Source organism: Tachysurus fulvidraco, chromosome 7 (assembly GCF_022655615.1).
Source record: "Tachysurus fulvidraco isolate hzauxx_2018 chromosome 7, HZAU_PFXX_2.0, whole genome shotgun sequence".
NCBI lineage: Eukaryota > Metazoa > Chordata > Actinopteri > Siluriformes > Bagridae > Tachysurus > Tachysurus fulvidraco.
In genome coordinates this window covers 20306804-20322522 of record NC_062524.1, presented here as the reverse complement: position 1 = coordinate 20322522, position 15719 = coordinate 20306804, and the positions used below count along the sequence as shown (strand labels likewise).

At 39.4% G+C, this 15719-nt stretch overlaps 1 protein-coding gene and 1 long non-coding RNA gene across 9 annotated transcripts in view; one reads left to right on the top strand and one right to left on the bottom strand.

The window, feature by feature from the left end:
* Positions 1-15719, top strand: part of LOC113660741 (nuclear valosin-containing protein-like) — a 17759-nt gene extending 2040 nt beyond the window's left edge. For 2 of the 8 annotated variants that reach the window (XM_027174507.2, XM_047815754.1), the window contains exons 2-8: positions 1136-1341; positions 3763-3825; positions 8121-8240; positions 10326-10425; positions 10508-10614; positions 10722-10798; positions 15604-15719. In XM_027174507.2, coding sequence (XP_027030308.2) covers positions 1201-1341; positions 3763-3825; positions 8121-8240; positions 10326-10425; positions 10508-10614; positions 10722-10798; positions 15604-15712 — 717 coding nt within the window. In that variant the 5' untranslated portion in view covers positions 1136-1200 and the 3' untranslated portion in view covers positions 15713-15719. Of the gene's footprint in view, positions 1-1135; positions 1342-3176; positions 5421-8120; positions 8241-10325; positions 10426-10507; positions 10615-10721; positions 10799-11081; positions 11753-15603 lie in introns of those variants that run through there. The other 6 variants (XM_047815759.1, XM_047815757.1, XM_047815755.1 and 3 more) reach the window with 6 other exon arrangements.
* LOC125145098 lies at positions 8590-11877 on the bottom strand. The gene is made up of 2 exons (XR_007143420.1): positions 11746-11877; positions 8590-9715 (listed from the first exon to the last, which is right to left on the bottom strand). It is a non-coding gene; the product is annotated as an uncharacterized LOC125145098 (long non-coding RNA).

Genomic DNA, 15719 nt, shown 5'->3' with positions numbered 1-15719 from the left:
GATTGGCATCTCTGGAAAAATTGTCCGTAGTGTGTGATTGTGTGAGTGAATGAGAGTGTGTGTGTGCCCTGTGATGGGTTGGCACTCCGTCCAGGGTGTATCCTGCCTTGATGCCCGATGACGCCTGTGATAGGCACAGGCTGCCCGTGACCCGAGGTAGTTCGGATAAGTGGTAGAAAACAGATGAATGAATGAAAAAATGAATGAATGAATGAATGTATAATATGACATGTTTGGTCTTCATAATCACATTGTTGAGACTCAAGAAGGCATAGACAACCATCACTTTAGCTTAATTTTACTGGTTGTCTGTACCCTTCATAAGTTGAGACACCATGTCGCAAAGGTTCATACTCTGCAACTGCAGAGCAAAAGTGTCAGGAAGAAACTGTGTAAGGTTGTTTTGTTGTTGCAGGGATACTAAACACTTTTTAAACAGTTTTAAAAATGATTAACTCAGCTGACAGTCCTGGAAGGATGTCACCAGTTAGCTTGGAAGTGTAACACACAAGTTCAGCCTCAAAGCCTCAAAGTCAACCTTTTTTTTTTTGGTCAATGTGACTTTAGTACATACTTATTTCATGTAGCAAAAGTATTGCAGGACAGGAATAAAGGAATGATTGAACGGAACGGTCTTTGGCACATCAGCTATCTAACTTTCACATTATGCGCCTATCAAATTTGTGATTTGCTTCCACCTGCAAATTGCTTTGTGTATCATATTTAATAAACCAATACAATTTAAATGTTTAAATTAACATGTATGCAACAAATCAAATGGGATTTTTCTGTTTTCTTCAAATTCAGTAAATTGAAAATTTAAATGATTTTCATGCATCACTTATACTTGTCTTCAAATTTTTGTTCCTGTTTGTGATTTGCTTCACATATTGAACAGTGTTTAGATGTCAAGACACATCAAATTAATAGGCAGGATTCCAGCCAGTTTAATTGCTGATTTATAAATTAAGTCACAATTTAGAAAGTTAATACTAGGTTGAAATGAGAAATGTAGAATGCTGAAGGCATATTATGTATAAGTAAAAAGAATTTCTACACACACAAAAAGGTGGGGGAAAGGAAGAATTAGTGCCTCTTTTATGCTGTGAAAGCCAATTGTTTTTCTCTTCACCAGCAGGGGGAGCTAGATCAACTGCTGTCTCTGCTGAGAAACAGCGAATCTCTGAGTGATCGTCATGGATGACGTCATGGATGACTTCAAGGAGTCTTTGGCACGTGTCCAACCTGCCAAACGTGAAGGTTTTGCCACTGTGCCTGATGTCACCTGGGATGATGTCGGTGCACTGCAAGACATTCGGGAGGAACTCACCAAGGCCATCGGTATGATTAGCACACAGTTTAGTAATGTTCAGAACTCCATTAGATCATAGAGAAAAAAAACAACGCTACTCAAACATTAATTTTAGTTTTGGCATTTATTTATTTATTTTTTTAACCCCAGGCATTATGAACTTTCTATTTGTTTAAAGGGAGTGACTTCAGAACTGACTTCTAAGACAGGGCAATTTAAAGAGCAGCTGTGACCTGAATTTCAGATCTGTGTGCTTAGTTCAGTTTGTTTGGTATAGCTCATTGTCACAAGCCGTCTGAACGAAATCAGGATTAGGATCTCGATATCTAAGGAGCAAGCCGAAGGTGACGGTGTCATGGAAAAAAACTCCCAGAAAATAAAACAAAAATGAGGAAGAAACTGAGACACAAGACCAACTAGAGACTCAAAACAGAACCTGTTTTGTTCTGTGTGACTGCAAAGCTGGAGAATTACAGTACATGTTAATGCAAAAAGTACTAAATGTACAAAGATATTAAAAATATCTTCTGATAAGTCCTGATACAGTTGTTTATAATACATCTGTTATCTTTTATCCTTTAACTCAATGTATACTCAGGCTTGACCTGTAATTACCCTCAAAAGTCTCAGTTTGACTACGTTGTATGATGGAGTTGCCTACCTGGTATTTGACTTTAATTACATATTAATATTAACATTTAATATCACATAGACTTGATACGGTGACTTAGCTGCTAATGTTTGTGTGAAAGTTTTAAGAATTTCTTTCTGCCAGGACATGTCATGTTCCTAACTAGCTGACAAGCTACCAAAGCCTCACATTGCTAGTGTGTGAATGTAGCCATTGTGTAGGTCATGCACTGTGAATACGGGGTGAATAAGGTCATAATTAGCATACGTTCAATTCAAGTTTATTTGAATAGCGCTTTTTACAGTGGACGTTGTCTCTAAGCAGCTTTGCAGAACATAAACATAGAACAGAAGGTAAACATAAGGAGAAATATAGAGAATTAGTATAATAAAAATTCAAGATATATATAGTTCACAGTGTGTATGTATGTATGTATGTATGTATGTATGTATGTATGTATGCATATGTATTTATCCCCAATGAGCAAGTCTGTGGTGACTCAGGCAGCAGTGGCAAGGAAAAACTCCCTTAAATTGGTAAGGAAGAAACCTTGAGAGGAACAGGACTCATATAGGTGACACTAGAGGGTGTGATTACAAATATACAGTCAAACAAATGTTGAATTGGTGTAAAGATCACATGGAGTTCAGATCTCCTCTTAGTATCACAGAGTCCAACTGGAGCTGGTAGATCTGTAGATGTCTCAGGATTCTCACAGAGTCGGCCTCATCTCAGTGGTGGTCCAAAATCTTCATCGCACAGAAGACGATGGGAGCTGGTACAATGTCTGGATGCCTCGGGATGGGTAGAAAGAGAAAAGCAGTGTAGAGGGATTAACATATCTGCTGTTCATAAAAATGTGCAAGTATTGGTGCACAATTTTATGGGATGTATTATGTGTACGCCTGACTAAAGAGATTAATTTTTAATCTGCTTTTGAACTGGGAAAGTGTGTCTGTGCCCCGAACACTATCAGGAAGACTATTCCAAAGTTTGGGAGCTAAATAAGAAAACGCTCTACCACCTTTAGTAGACTTAGATATTCTGGGAACTACCAGAAGTCCTGAGTTTTGTGATCTCAGAGAGCGTGAAGGATTGTAACGTGTTAGAAGAGATACACGGGGGCTAAACCATTAAGAGCCTTGTACGTGAGTAGCAGCAGTTTGTAATCAATTCTAAACTTAACAGGTAGCCAGTGTAGCGATGATAAAATTGGGGTTATATGGTCATATTTTCTTGTCCTAGTGAGAACTCTGGCACCTGCATTTTGGACTAACTGAAGCCTATTTATTAAAGATGCAGGACAACCAACTAGTAATGCATTACAATAGTCCGGTCATGAATGCATGAACTAGCTTCTACTTCTAGATGTGAAGATCCTTTGTTAACCCGTATGTTTAGAGTTGAAGTTTTTTGCAGCCTTTTAAAAGATTTGAGATTTGTGTGGGTGTTTGTGCTCCTGTACGTAGTCCAGAGCTCTGGTATTGAGCACAGCCTCTGCCGGAGTGCTGCTCGCTGGACCTCAAGGCTGGTGGAAAGACTCTTCTTGCCAAAGTATACTGACGTTTCCTCTCTAGATTTGCTCTTTTTCTGTATCTATCAGTTGTTATATTTTCTTAATGATTGATTTGATTTCAAAGCCAACATCCGTTCTACAACTTCATCTAGAAGTAAAAATTCACAAAACATTGATTTGGTTGAAGTCTCTAAAAGATAGACAGTAAATGTGTGTTTCTGCTAGAAACATTGACTCTAAGCAGGGTTTGTAAATTAGCAGCCTCACAGCTTAAATACTAACCTTCTCTGTTTATTATTACAGGCTGTTGCCAACGAGTCTGGTTTAAACTTTATATCTGTCAAGGGCCCCGAGCTACTGAACATGGTGAGTTCTCACGTGCCATACATTCCAGTTTAAAGTCCCATGAGTTCAAAATCATGCTTTTTAAATGAATCATAATGCTTTCAGAATGCTGGTTATTTGTTAGAAGGCATGTACGGTCATGCAAAATGGTCATTTTCTTGATATTGATGTATGTAAGTGATTTGTAGAGAGTTATAAGCTCAGGTAATGTTAGATGAGTGCTTTAACTCTCTTCATTTGAATATATTGTCTTCTGGTAAAAAAAAAAACCAACCATCTCTGTATTCAACTCTTACTGTCTCAGACGCTCTCGTCCAGTACAGAGCAGAGGTCACATTTCCAGTAACCTCATCTACCTTCTTCTGTTGTGTGAGTCTCAAACAGTGGTGGTATGTGGGCTCTGGAATTGCCAGTCTGCTGTAAAGAAAGCTGATTTTATCATACCAAGATGGCCTTGGTGAGTTCCTCCCGAATTTAGCTTCCCAGTACTACTTTATATCCCCACAGAACACTGCTACACCAGCTGCTTTATCCTCTGCCTATGCTTTCTCTCACTCACCACAAAAAACGGGCAGGGGTGGTAGTTATTGTTGTCGAGAAGATGATGTTTTACACCGCTCCTCTTGTCTCATTTAACCATCTCCTCTTTTGAATTCCATGCCATTTGAGTTACCTCTCCAATCAACCTTGTTATCATTGTTGTCTACTGCCCTCCTGGTCCCCTAGGAGACTTCCTGGCAGAAATGGACACGCTTCTTAGTGCTTTCCCTTCCGATAGCACCCCTCTGACAGTGCTTAGCGATTTCAACCTCCCCTCTGACAAGCTTCAATCTTCTTCCCTCCTAACTCTTCTGGACTCCTTTGCCCTGACACTCAACATCTACATCTCCACACACAAAGGAGGCAATGTCCTGGACCTGGTTTTCACCCATCCTTCCCCAGCTACAGACATGACTGTTACCCCACTACACCTCTTCGATCATCACCTGCTATCCTTCACCATCACTCCCTACCTCAAACTATCCTCCCTAAAACTGCCTCCTTGCTCTTACCTGCCAAAACCTCCACTCTCTCTACCGTTCCTCTGTAGCTTCTGGCACATTATTGTTTCTCTTCCTGATCCTGAGTCCTTTTCCTCACTACCCTTGGACTCAGCCACAGATGTTTTCCTCTCCTCTCTTTCCTCAACCTTGGACTTTCTCTTCCCTCTGTTCCCAAGAAAACATCTTGTTCTGCTCCTTGGCTTTCAGATGTGTTGCGCAACAATTGAAGAGAGCAATCATCAGTCGACAAATTGTCGAGTAGTCGTTTTTTCTCACGTGTCCTATTGTAAGGGCCTGCAATATCGCGATTTGACCGCTACGGCGCTGTAGCGCTAGAGTGTAATGCAGCCCTAACAGATGCGGTAGAAGAGAACTTTTAAAAGAAGCGCAAATTATGACGGACTGCAAGCGAATGCGAACAAGCAAGGTGTGGGAAAGTTCTACAAAACTTCCAACCAAAAATGCAGTTGTGTGCAATACATGCAAGGCAGAACTTGCGTTTCATGGAAGCACAACGTGCATGCTTGAGCACTTGAAAAGGAAACATCCTGGCACAAGAGGAGGTGGTGAGAGGTGTGTGTTCTCCAGCTGAAGCTAACTAACTAGTGCTAAATGTCTTTATATATTAACAATAATAATATCATTACAGTAATGTGATTTATTTTGCATATAATAAAACTTGATTGAACAAAGGAGTCAGGACTGTTTTATTATTGTATAGTCTTATCAATTGCATGTCTTTTGTTACATATGCATGAAGACTAAAAAAGGAAATGTTGGGAAGAATATCATGTCAGTTACTTTTTCATACTGTTAATTAAAATGTGAATGAGAGTGTCGGCTCAACTGTTATGTACATTTTTAAAAAAATTTTATACTTAATTTTAATAATTGTTTGCAGATTAATATTTTTATAATAGTAGTCATATTCAGGCCATTAATATGATTTTCTTTTTTATATTATAGTTAGAATATGTATAACGCAATTTTTTAACAAATTGAAAAAGCTGAATAATCGTTCAAAACTACTGATTAGTCGTCAGTGACATTGACAATAATCGATGATTAGTCGATTAATCGTTCTAATAATCGTTAGATTAATCGATTATCAAAATAATCGTTTGTTGCAGCCCTAATCATCAGAGAGAAAGTGGAAGAAATCACAACTTGATGCAGATCTTAATTCTTACCGTACACTCCTGGCCAAGTTCTCCTCAGATGTGACGTGCCAAGACTTCCTTCAAAGAAAAGCTTGAAGCTTCGGCACAAGACCCTCGGAAGCTCCACAACCTCATACCATCTCTACTCAACCCCCTGACTCCACCTGTTTCATCCTCCCTGACTGCAGAAGACTTTCCTTCTTTCTACCATGAGAAGATTGAGGAAATCTGCAGGATCTACTGCACTTACACCTCACAGTCTGGATTCCTCTACTCCTTCGTTGTCGCGTTTCTCAACGGTAGCAACAGAAGAGATTTTACATCTCATCCAGTCTTGCAATTCTACCACCAGCCCATTGGATCCACTCCTTTCACTATGCTCCAGACCATCTCGCAAGACCTTCTACACTTCTGTTCCTACAACAATAGAAGGATTCACCCATTTTTGTCCACACAGGCTGCTCAGGTACTTGTTCAATATCTTGTCATTTCAAGACTCGACTACTGCAACGCACTGCTGGCAGGTCTAACTATGAACGCAATTCGTCCCCTGCAAATTATCCAAAATGCAGCTGCATGGCTTGTTTTCAACCTGCCTAAGTTCTCGCATACCACCCCGATGCCACGATCCCTCCACTGGTTTCTGGTAGCTTCCGATTCAAAACATTGTTGCTTGCCTACAAAGCAAAAAGTGGACCAGCTCCCTCTTACCTCAAAGCCCTCATCATTCCTCACACTGCACCTCACACGCTCAGATCTACCAGCACTGCTCAACTGGTCCCACCATCTCTCAGGTAAGAGGTAAGTATACTACAAGACTCTTTACTGTTCTGGCACCAAGGTGGTAGAATGAACTTCCCCTAGGGGTCCAGACAGCTGAGTCACTGGCTATTTTCAAGACCTACTTATTCATGAATCACTTCAACTAGCTTCCTTCCTCAAAATCACTTCCTTCCCTGTTTGTTATATATACAAAGGGAACACGAAACACGACACGGACTAGAGACAGGACAAGACAACAATGTAGATAGCACAGATAAATACACAGCGTAATCACAATAGGAAACTGGTGTGCAGACAGGGAGGAGCAGATGAAGGCGGGGCAGACACATGACGAGGAACTTAAACAGATGGAAGTGGCCAAAGTCCGGGTTGAGTCCTGACACTCATGGTATCTTGTTATATATATATATAATACACAGCGTATTGTGATTACGCTGTGTATTTATCTGTGCTATCTACATTGTTGTCTTGTCCTGTCTCTAGTCCGTGTCGTGTTTCGTGTTCCCTTCGTCATTAAACCCTGTTTGTTTTGCTATTATTATATTGCTATTTTGTTATTAGCAATATGGGTGACTGTAGTAGCATTACTAGAGATTGTGTTGTTGGAGGAGGAGGGTGGATGGGTTTGGTAGGAGAAGGGACGTGTCATCCACAGACTCGCGGATGGTTGTCACGTATTTTGTGTCAAGTTTTGCTGTGTGCCTTTCCATAAGACTCTGATTTCTGTAACTGACAAAACAAGACAACCTGCTATCTTAGCATACAGTATATTAGACATAAAGGCATATTTCTGGTCATTGTAGTCTCTATAATCTTATTTCTGTTTTTAAAAACAATGTAATCTACTCTTATTCTATACAGAACATTTTATTTGGGTTAAAGTGACCTGTTTTAATCCTGTCTATGTTTTAATGACATTTGTTTTTCTCCTGCTTTTGATTCCGCACCATCTCTCTCTGATAGCTCTAAAGATAATAAAAAATAAGAAATAAGAAAGGCCAGAAATCAAAATAAATTTAATTAAAGCTCAAAGTAAATTTGCATGTGGCTGCTGATACACAGCCTATTTTCAGAGTTACTCCTGTAACCAGACCCTTTTTTTCACTAATCCATTATTAACTCTCTAGAACTTCAGCTGATTTAGTTTCTGTTATGTAAAAGATATCTCATGATAGTGTTGTGCTGTAATGGCAGATCACAATGCACAAGCTTATCAGTCTCTATTGCTTAACACACACGGGCTTTAATGACTCTGATATATTTCCTCATGTCAGGTGTTATGTATAAATAAACAGTTTCTTAATTTTTCTTAAATTAAATTCTTCTGCAGTATGTTGGTGAAAGTGAACGGGCAGTTCACCAGGTGTTCCAGAGAGGACAAAACGCTGCCCCCTGTGTCATCTTTTTTGACGAGATTGATGCCCTTTGCCCCAGACGTTCTGCTGATGAGGTAATTATGCAATATAACTCTCACTATTTGGTGTGAAAGTTATATCATTTTTAAAAGAACTGCTTTTATACATGTAGGTTAATATTATACAGTAAGTAGTGTTTTAGTCTCTGAAGAATAGAGCTTGGTTTTGCATTTCCTTATATGTATCACTAAATATATCAAACAACTTAGAACAATGCACTATTTGTTGAACCCATCCATTGCCTGGGTGTGTCCTGTTAGGTTGATTTGTTTATCTCTGTAATATCTCTGAAAGTCTACTCTTGGGATGAGCTCTGGGTTTTGATTGTGAAGACTGCATTTGTTGTTAAAAAGGATATGCCACCATGAAGACCACGACAAGCTGTCAAGATAGAAGACCAAGGCATTTTAAAAACAGCCATTGCACAAGCTTTGGGCAAATCCAATACAACAGGTTGGAAATCAAACAAGAGTAGATGATTAGAAACATTGTGCGAGATTGTAAAGTAAACCCCAGAAACAACAATGATGTCACTAACAACTTCCACATGGCAGTGGTGAAGGTATCACAACCCACAATTCTATAAAGACTTCAAGAGCAGAAATATAAAGACCATAGCACACATCAGTAATAATCAGAAGACCAGATTGGAATTCACAAAGAAACACAGAGCCTCTACAAACTGATGGAAAGTGTGGAGAGAAAAAGGGTCTGCTCATGATCCAAAAGAACATCTCATCATTCAAGTGTCATGGCTTGAGCTCACATGGCTGCTGCTGGTAAATAATGATTATTAATCATTATTGATTATGATGGGTGCAGTAGAATGAATTCAGAAATCATACATAAACATTGTCTGCCAGTTTACAGTGAATTGTGTGGACTTTAATACTGTTGGTCATCATTTCACATCCTGAAGAGGAGACTGAAAGGAGAAAACCCCTGAAACATCTTGTTGGCTTGATGCAATTATTGAAATTGGGAAAAACACAAATATTATGTTTGACTTTCTTTAGTAGGTTAGGTTAGGGACATTTACTTTTGCTCACCCAAAGGTGCCATGTTTTAATTTGTATAACACATCTAGATATAAAAATAAGGAAATGAATGTAGAAATGTTCTATGGTCTTAAATTCATCTTGTCCCTAAAACCCAAATGCCTAATAGTGTGTTTTGAGAAACAAAAGAATGGACCTTGGCATTCCGATACTTTTGGAGGGGACAGCATGTGTTATCACAGACATTTGTGGCCGTACATTCTCTCTCCTGTCAATAACAGCAACAACGGCCAAAAGTGGCTGCCTGTGAGCTTGTGGAAGTGGAAGAGGGCAGATCATTCTTTCCTCCGTCTTTTACACTGTCCAGTGACTGAGAATAAGTAGTAAAGATGTTCAGCGGTTTGCTGGCTTCATGTCTTGAGGAAGCATGTGTTAACATCCAGTCTTTCCCAGCTGGTAGCTGTTGTGTGATAGGGGAGAGCTGGCAGGTGGGTGGGGATTTGGTAGGTGACCTGTTTGGCGAGAAAATACAAAGAAAATGGGAGAGTGAAATGTGGCAAGAAGGGAGTTACTGTGGCTGGTATGTTGCAGTGTTTACATCTGCATTCAGCCACGTGCAAATGTCCAGATATTCACGTCAGCCCACAGCATTTGCCTGAGCTGACCCAGCAATGCCCTTGCTCAAATACCTTCTCTCAGCTATCAAACAGTGCATCAATAAAGGTTTATTTCACATTATGTCTTAGTCTGAAAGTCTTTAGTGTCTTTCAGCACAGACGAGGATAAAAACAATGGGAGCTGTTTAAGTTGAGGGTGCAGGATAGGATTAACCCTGATTGGTCAGTCACTGTGCCAGGTACACACACAATATGAAGCAACATTTGAGTTGATAAAACTATTTTTCTTACACAGGGTTGATGAGTAGCTAGCTAGACACATTCTTTGTGTCTTTAACTTATTAAGAAACAGTTTGTTTTTATGGAAATCTTTCCTACATTACCGTATAGCTCACATTTACAGTATAATCTTCACTTCAGTTGATAGAATTAAATACATGTTCAAAGTGATTGAAAATGCCACAGCTGATGTGAACAGCAGAATGGGTTTGGTTTGTGTGTTCAGTCTGGAGCCAGTGTGCGTGTGTTGTACCAGTTGCTGACTGAGATGGATGGGTTGGAGACGCGTCGCCAGGTGTTCATCATGGCCGCCACCAACCGGCCAGGTAAAATGAGTCAGCAAAGCATTTCGCGCATGTTTATGTCTTTTCTAACATTTATCTAATGACTTTATTTGATCTGGGTCAGATATCATTAATCCAGCATTTCTTCGACCGGGCCGTTTCAACAAAAAATTGTATGTGGATTTCCCTTCGCCAGAAGACAGACACGCCATATTGCTCACTATTACCAAGGTGAATTTATTTGTTTTAACATGATAGCTGTATTAATCTGCTTGTATAGTCCAGTAACATGAACTGAATTTCAAGTAAATTGTTAATAATCCATGGAATTGCCACAGGGAGCAACTAAACCTCGCCTGGACCCAGACGTAAGCTCGGAGGAAATTGCCCGTGACGAACTTTGTGACTGTTTCACGTGAGTATTAAACAACAGTAAAGAATAAAGCTAACTCTGTGATAGAACAGAAAAGGTAGTTTATTATACAGTATATTCCTTTTGAATGTAAAACATTTCCTGCTTGTGTATGCAAAGAACTTTATTTGCATGTTCGATGTTTTTATTGCTGCTATTCAGTTTTTTGCTATGGGTTATGACTTTGTTTTATTGAGGTTGACTGGCATTTGCTGATGTTACGTTAGTTTTAGTGGAGTCATTAAGTTTATATTAATAAAGCCTCTCTCTCTCTCTATTGGGGCAGACTTGACAGAACTAGTTAGAGAGGCTTTGGTTAACACATTAAGAGCCCATCTCTACTCTCAGACAGCTATACCACATGTAGGTAAACACACCAGCATGCCACACGTGTACGGTTGTCGCCTTGATTGAGGAAAAAAATAAGGGACAGCTCCAACAAATGGTTATTTATTTTATTTACTTATTTAAAAATTTATTAAACCTTTCTAGATGTCCTCTTGCTTGTATGGATTTAGAGTTGTATTATTTCAATAGATTCCAGTTTTAGTTTCTGATATCTTCAACTAGTGTAGTACATTGTATTAAATGATTTAAAGCATGGCACCTTTGAGGCAACCACCCAGTTCTTAGGTGTGCAGGAGTATTTTAAATGGAATAGCTTTAAGATAAGTATTTGGTTGCATATCCCTTGCTTACGGTAACTGCATTCAGAACTTTTGTGGCTAAATTACAGCATTTGGCAGGCAACCTTATCTAGAGTGACTTGTGTTTATCTCATTTGTACAGCTGAGCAGTTGAAGGGTTAAGGGTCTTCTTTAATAGCCCAGCAGTAACTGTGTGGCAGTGCTGGGATTTACACTCTCAACCAGTTTAATCAGTCATTCAACAGCTTCAACACCAAGCTAAACACTGCCCTCACAGCAATGTAATTGTTTGTCATTTCTCACTTGGCCTTGTGATCCTTCCTACCGATGAGTAAACGTCTTTGAACAGTTGATTTTGATGCTTTCACCCCTGACCTGTGGGAGTTTCTGTTGTCACTGCCTGTTATTTTGGGGTTTTTCTTCATATCTCTCCCAAGGGTTGTCATCAACTGCTGCTGTTTTCCTTGGCCAGCCTGAGGTTTCTAAGGTCAGGAAAAAAGGAAACATTTGGACTGAGCTGAAGAAAGTCCCTAACACATTAGTTATTCCTATTTGTATTATTTGCTTTTTTAAATCAGTTAATGATGATCAGAAAATGTCTCATCAATCGTCACATTTTTAAGTGTGATTTAGTCTCTGTATCCCGAGTGGTGATCACAGTGCATGTCTGTATTCTCTTCCCCATACCACTGACTTTCAGCTTCTCCTCTTTCTCTTGTGAATTGTGTGTGTGTGTGTGTGTGTGTGTGTGTGTGTGTGTGTGTGTGTGTGTGTGTGTGTGTGTGTGTGTGTGTGCGCGCAGCAATGTGATAGAATCATTTTTAACATTGTTTTCAAGATGAAACAATCCTGTATCATAAAGGAACACACTCACACACACAACAGCCTGTCGGTGTATAAAATGTTATTGCTTACTGTAATGCTGAGCTTCATAGTATTGTTTGCCATTAGTGTCATTCCCTATTTTGTTTATTTGGATTTTATCTTGATCCTATTCTCCGGTTCCAGCTGTCATAAATAATATGCAAACCAGCTCATGACACTCGGCAGCCAGCTTCCGGCCTCTAGATGACCTATGCAAAAGATGGTTACTACATCTAAAACAAAGAGTTTGCATGATGTTCCCTTAAAAAAAAGAATAATCAATTCCACTGAACTGAAAGAAATGCTCCAACTTTCACACACTTTTTTTTAGAAAAACATTGCCAAATTGCATCCTATGCTGTCACTTCCGGTGGCTGAAAAGTTGATTTAATATATTTGTTTTCTTTCGTATTGATTATTGTAAAGCTTTGCTGGTCGGAGTCTCAAACACTACCCTAAATAAATTACAGCTGGTTCAAAATTCAGCTGCCCGAATCCTGACTGGAACCAGGACAAGGGATCACATCACTCCAGTCTTGGAGTCCTTACATCGGCTCCCTGTCAGATTTTGGGTGGATTTTAAAGTTCTTATGCTTACCTACAAAGCTTTGAATGGTTTGACTCCTCACTACTGTACCTTACTGAGTTTTTAGCCCTGTACACACCTGCGTGTGCTATTTGATCTTCGGAAACTGGCCTTTTAATCGTGTCTTTAAATCCTCCCTTAAAGCTTATTTCTTTAGGGTAACTTTTACTTGAAATAGCTTTTTTTTAACTTATTTGTTTTGATAGTATGTTCTTTTTTGGTGTGTTTTTTTTATCTTACTTAATTTTTTTATTTTTTTATTTATCACCTTCCTCTTGACCTCTTACCTGGCAGCTCCATCTCCAACATCCTTGTACCAATATAACCATCTCCCTCCTCTGTACATTTCCAAACCATCTCAATCTAGCCTCTCTGACCTTGTCCCCAAAACAGACAACCTGAGCTGTCCCTCTGATGTGCTCGTTCCTAATCCTGTCTGTCCTCGTCACTCCTAAAGAGAACCTCGACATCCCTGCTACCTCCATCTCTGCCTCATGTCTTTTCCTCACTGCTACAGTCTCTAACCTTCTTGTCTTGTACACCTTTCCTTTGATTCTTTCCTTTGATTCTCTTCTGTCACACACAACACTCCTGACACTTTTCTCCATCCACTCCAACCTGCCTGCACTCGTTTATATGAAAGATTGTATATCATAAAAAATGCCTTTGAGATTTAGTACATTATATTACATTTTTTTCTTGTTGCCCAAACATAAGTTAGTTGCGTCGATCAGCTTTGCTCTCAGGTCTTTATCAGTGAACATGTGAAGACTTCAGCAGGAAGAAAATAGTGTTAAGTCTGTAATGAACTCAGAAATTAGGTCCTCAGGAGCTCTTGGTTGCACAATTCACTCGACTACACACTGTTGTAGAAAGGACATTATTTACATTTATATTATTTTCTCTCCAGTGTGCCCTACATAATGATGTTGGTTCATGTTTTTGCCATTGTTTCTTTGACACAGGGCACACATTCTCCTCCGGGTCTGTTAAAGACATTAGAGTCAGCAGGCAGTGTCGGAGACAATAATACTGTTATGTAAAAATATACTGTTTATTCTCCTGGATAAATAAGTCAAGAAAAGTGAGCGAGGGAACAGTCCATACCTTGAGCAGCTTTTATAGTGTCTGCAGTTTAGTTTGCTAGACATGTTTATCCAAAACAAGTGCCTTTCTGTAACCCAGCATCAAGTCAGAAGAGCTAATGATTCCCCTAAGAGCTCTATTAGCTTCAAAACCCGTGGCCTTGTGGGATGTGAGCAGGTGCATGTGTGCATGTGTTGCAGCTCATGATGCTTGTCGAGTGCTTCAGTGAACCAGTTTGTCCAGTTACCAGGTGAATAAGTTGCCAAGACATTTTCTTAGACAAATTTCCCACCCTTCCATCGCCAGATGAGTGTTGTATAGCGAGATTTTTTTTATTATTATTAAATGTAGCTGCTATTTATGCACTGTTTGCTTTGGTGGAGCAACATCAGCTCTGGCTCCTGGTTTGTGGTTGCAGAAATAAACAGGTCTGTGCTACGTGGAATTTGTGCAGCAAATGATCTTTGCAGGCATTGCATCATTTCTCATTCCTCTGTTAGAAAAGCAAATAATAATCAGTCTCACCCTCTGGGTATTTGATGCCACTGAGGTGTCAGCAGAGGTGGCAAAAGTACACACATCCTTTACTAAAGTAGAAGTACAGATACTCATTTTTTTTAAAAGACTCCAGTAAAAGTTGAAGTAGTGACTACACTCTTTTACTCAAGTTAAAGTAAAGAAGTATGGGCTCTGAGATGTACTTTAGTAAAAAGTCACCATTACTACTACCTGTTGTCAAGCTGGTAACTGGACGTAATGTTTTCATCAGCCACAAGAGTGTTACGAAAGGAAGGCACTGATGTAGGTGAGGTAGGGTGGAGTCAGCGTTCACATTCATCCCAAAGGTGTTCAGTAGGGATGAGATCAGAAAACATCCACATATTGCAGGGAAGGTCAGGTGACCCAATACTTTTGGAAATATAATGTATACCAAGTGTATCACCAAGGCCATATCCCAAACTGTAGGGAGATTCCAGCTCTGTCCTTGAAAACAACTCAAAATTATTGTGATGTTTTACAAATGACAAAATTAATGTTAATTAAATTAAGCACTTCGTGTTTATTGGGTTGACACAATTCGCGAGGAATCCTTTTTGACGCCGATTATTTCAAACATCTCCTTCATATATGGCCATGGGTGTTCAGGAATGTCCTAGTTGTTAGTTATTTTAACATCGGTGACTCCCTCTGAATTAACATTAGCCATTCCTTTTGTAGGCGTGCTGCTCATTGTTAGCTCAGCTATCCTTAGTCTATGTCTGATAGCCAGTAAATAATACAGTACACCAGTCACATGGGGAAAAAGCCGCACAATGATAGGATGGAAACAGCGCTCAATGAGAAGAAATAATACTAAAAGTAACGAGTCCGTTTTGAAAATGTAAGAAGTAAAAAGTACAGATATTTGTGTAAAAATGTAATGAGTAAAAAGTTGTCCGAAAAATAAATAGTGGAGTAAAGTACTGATACCAGAAAACTTTACTTAAGTACAGTAACAAAGAATTTTTACTCCGTTACTTCCCACCTCTGGGTGTCAGCTATTATCTAGAATTATGATGTGGCTTTCAAATACAGAAGAAGCCAGAAGTTGAAGTATTTGATTCTGTTTTGCTTTTTCCTTACAGGACCGGCTCATGTAGGAGAAACTGCGTGAATCTCTCACTAGGGAGTAGGCGAGTGGACGGAGAGTTTTCCATTTTTAAAATAAACATTTTTTGGACTTCAGGAGCTTGAAAGTGTG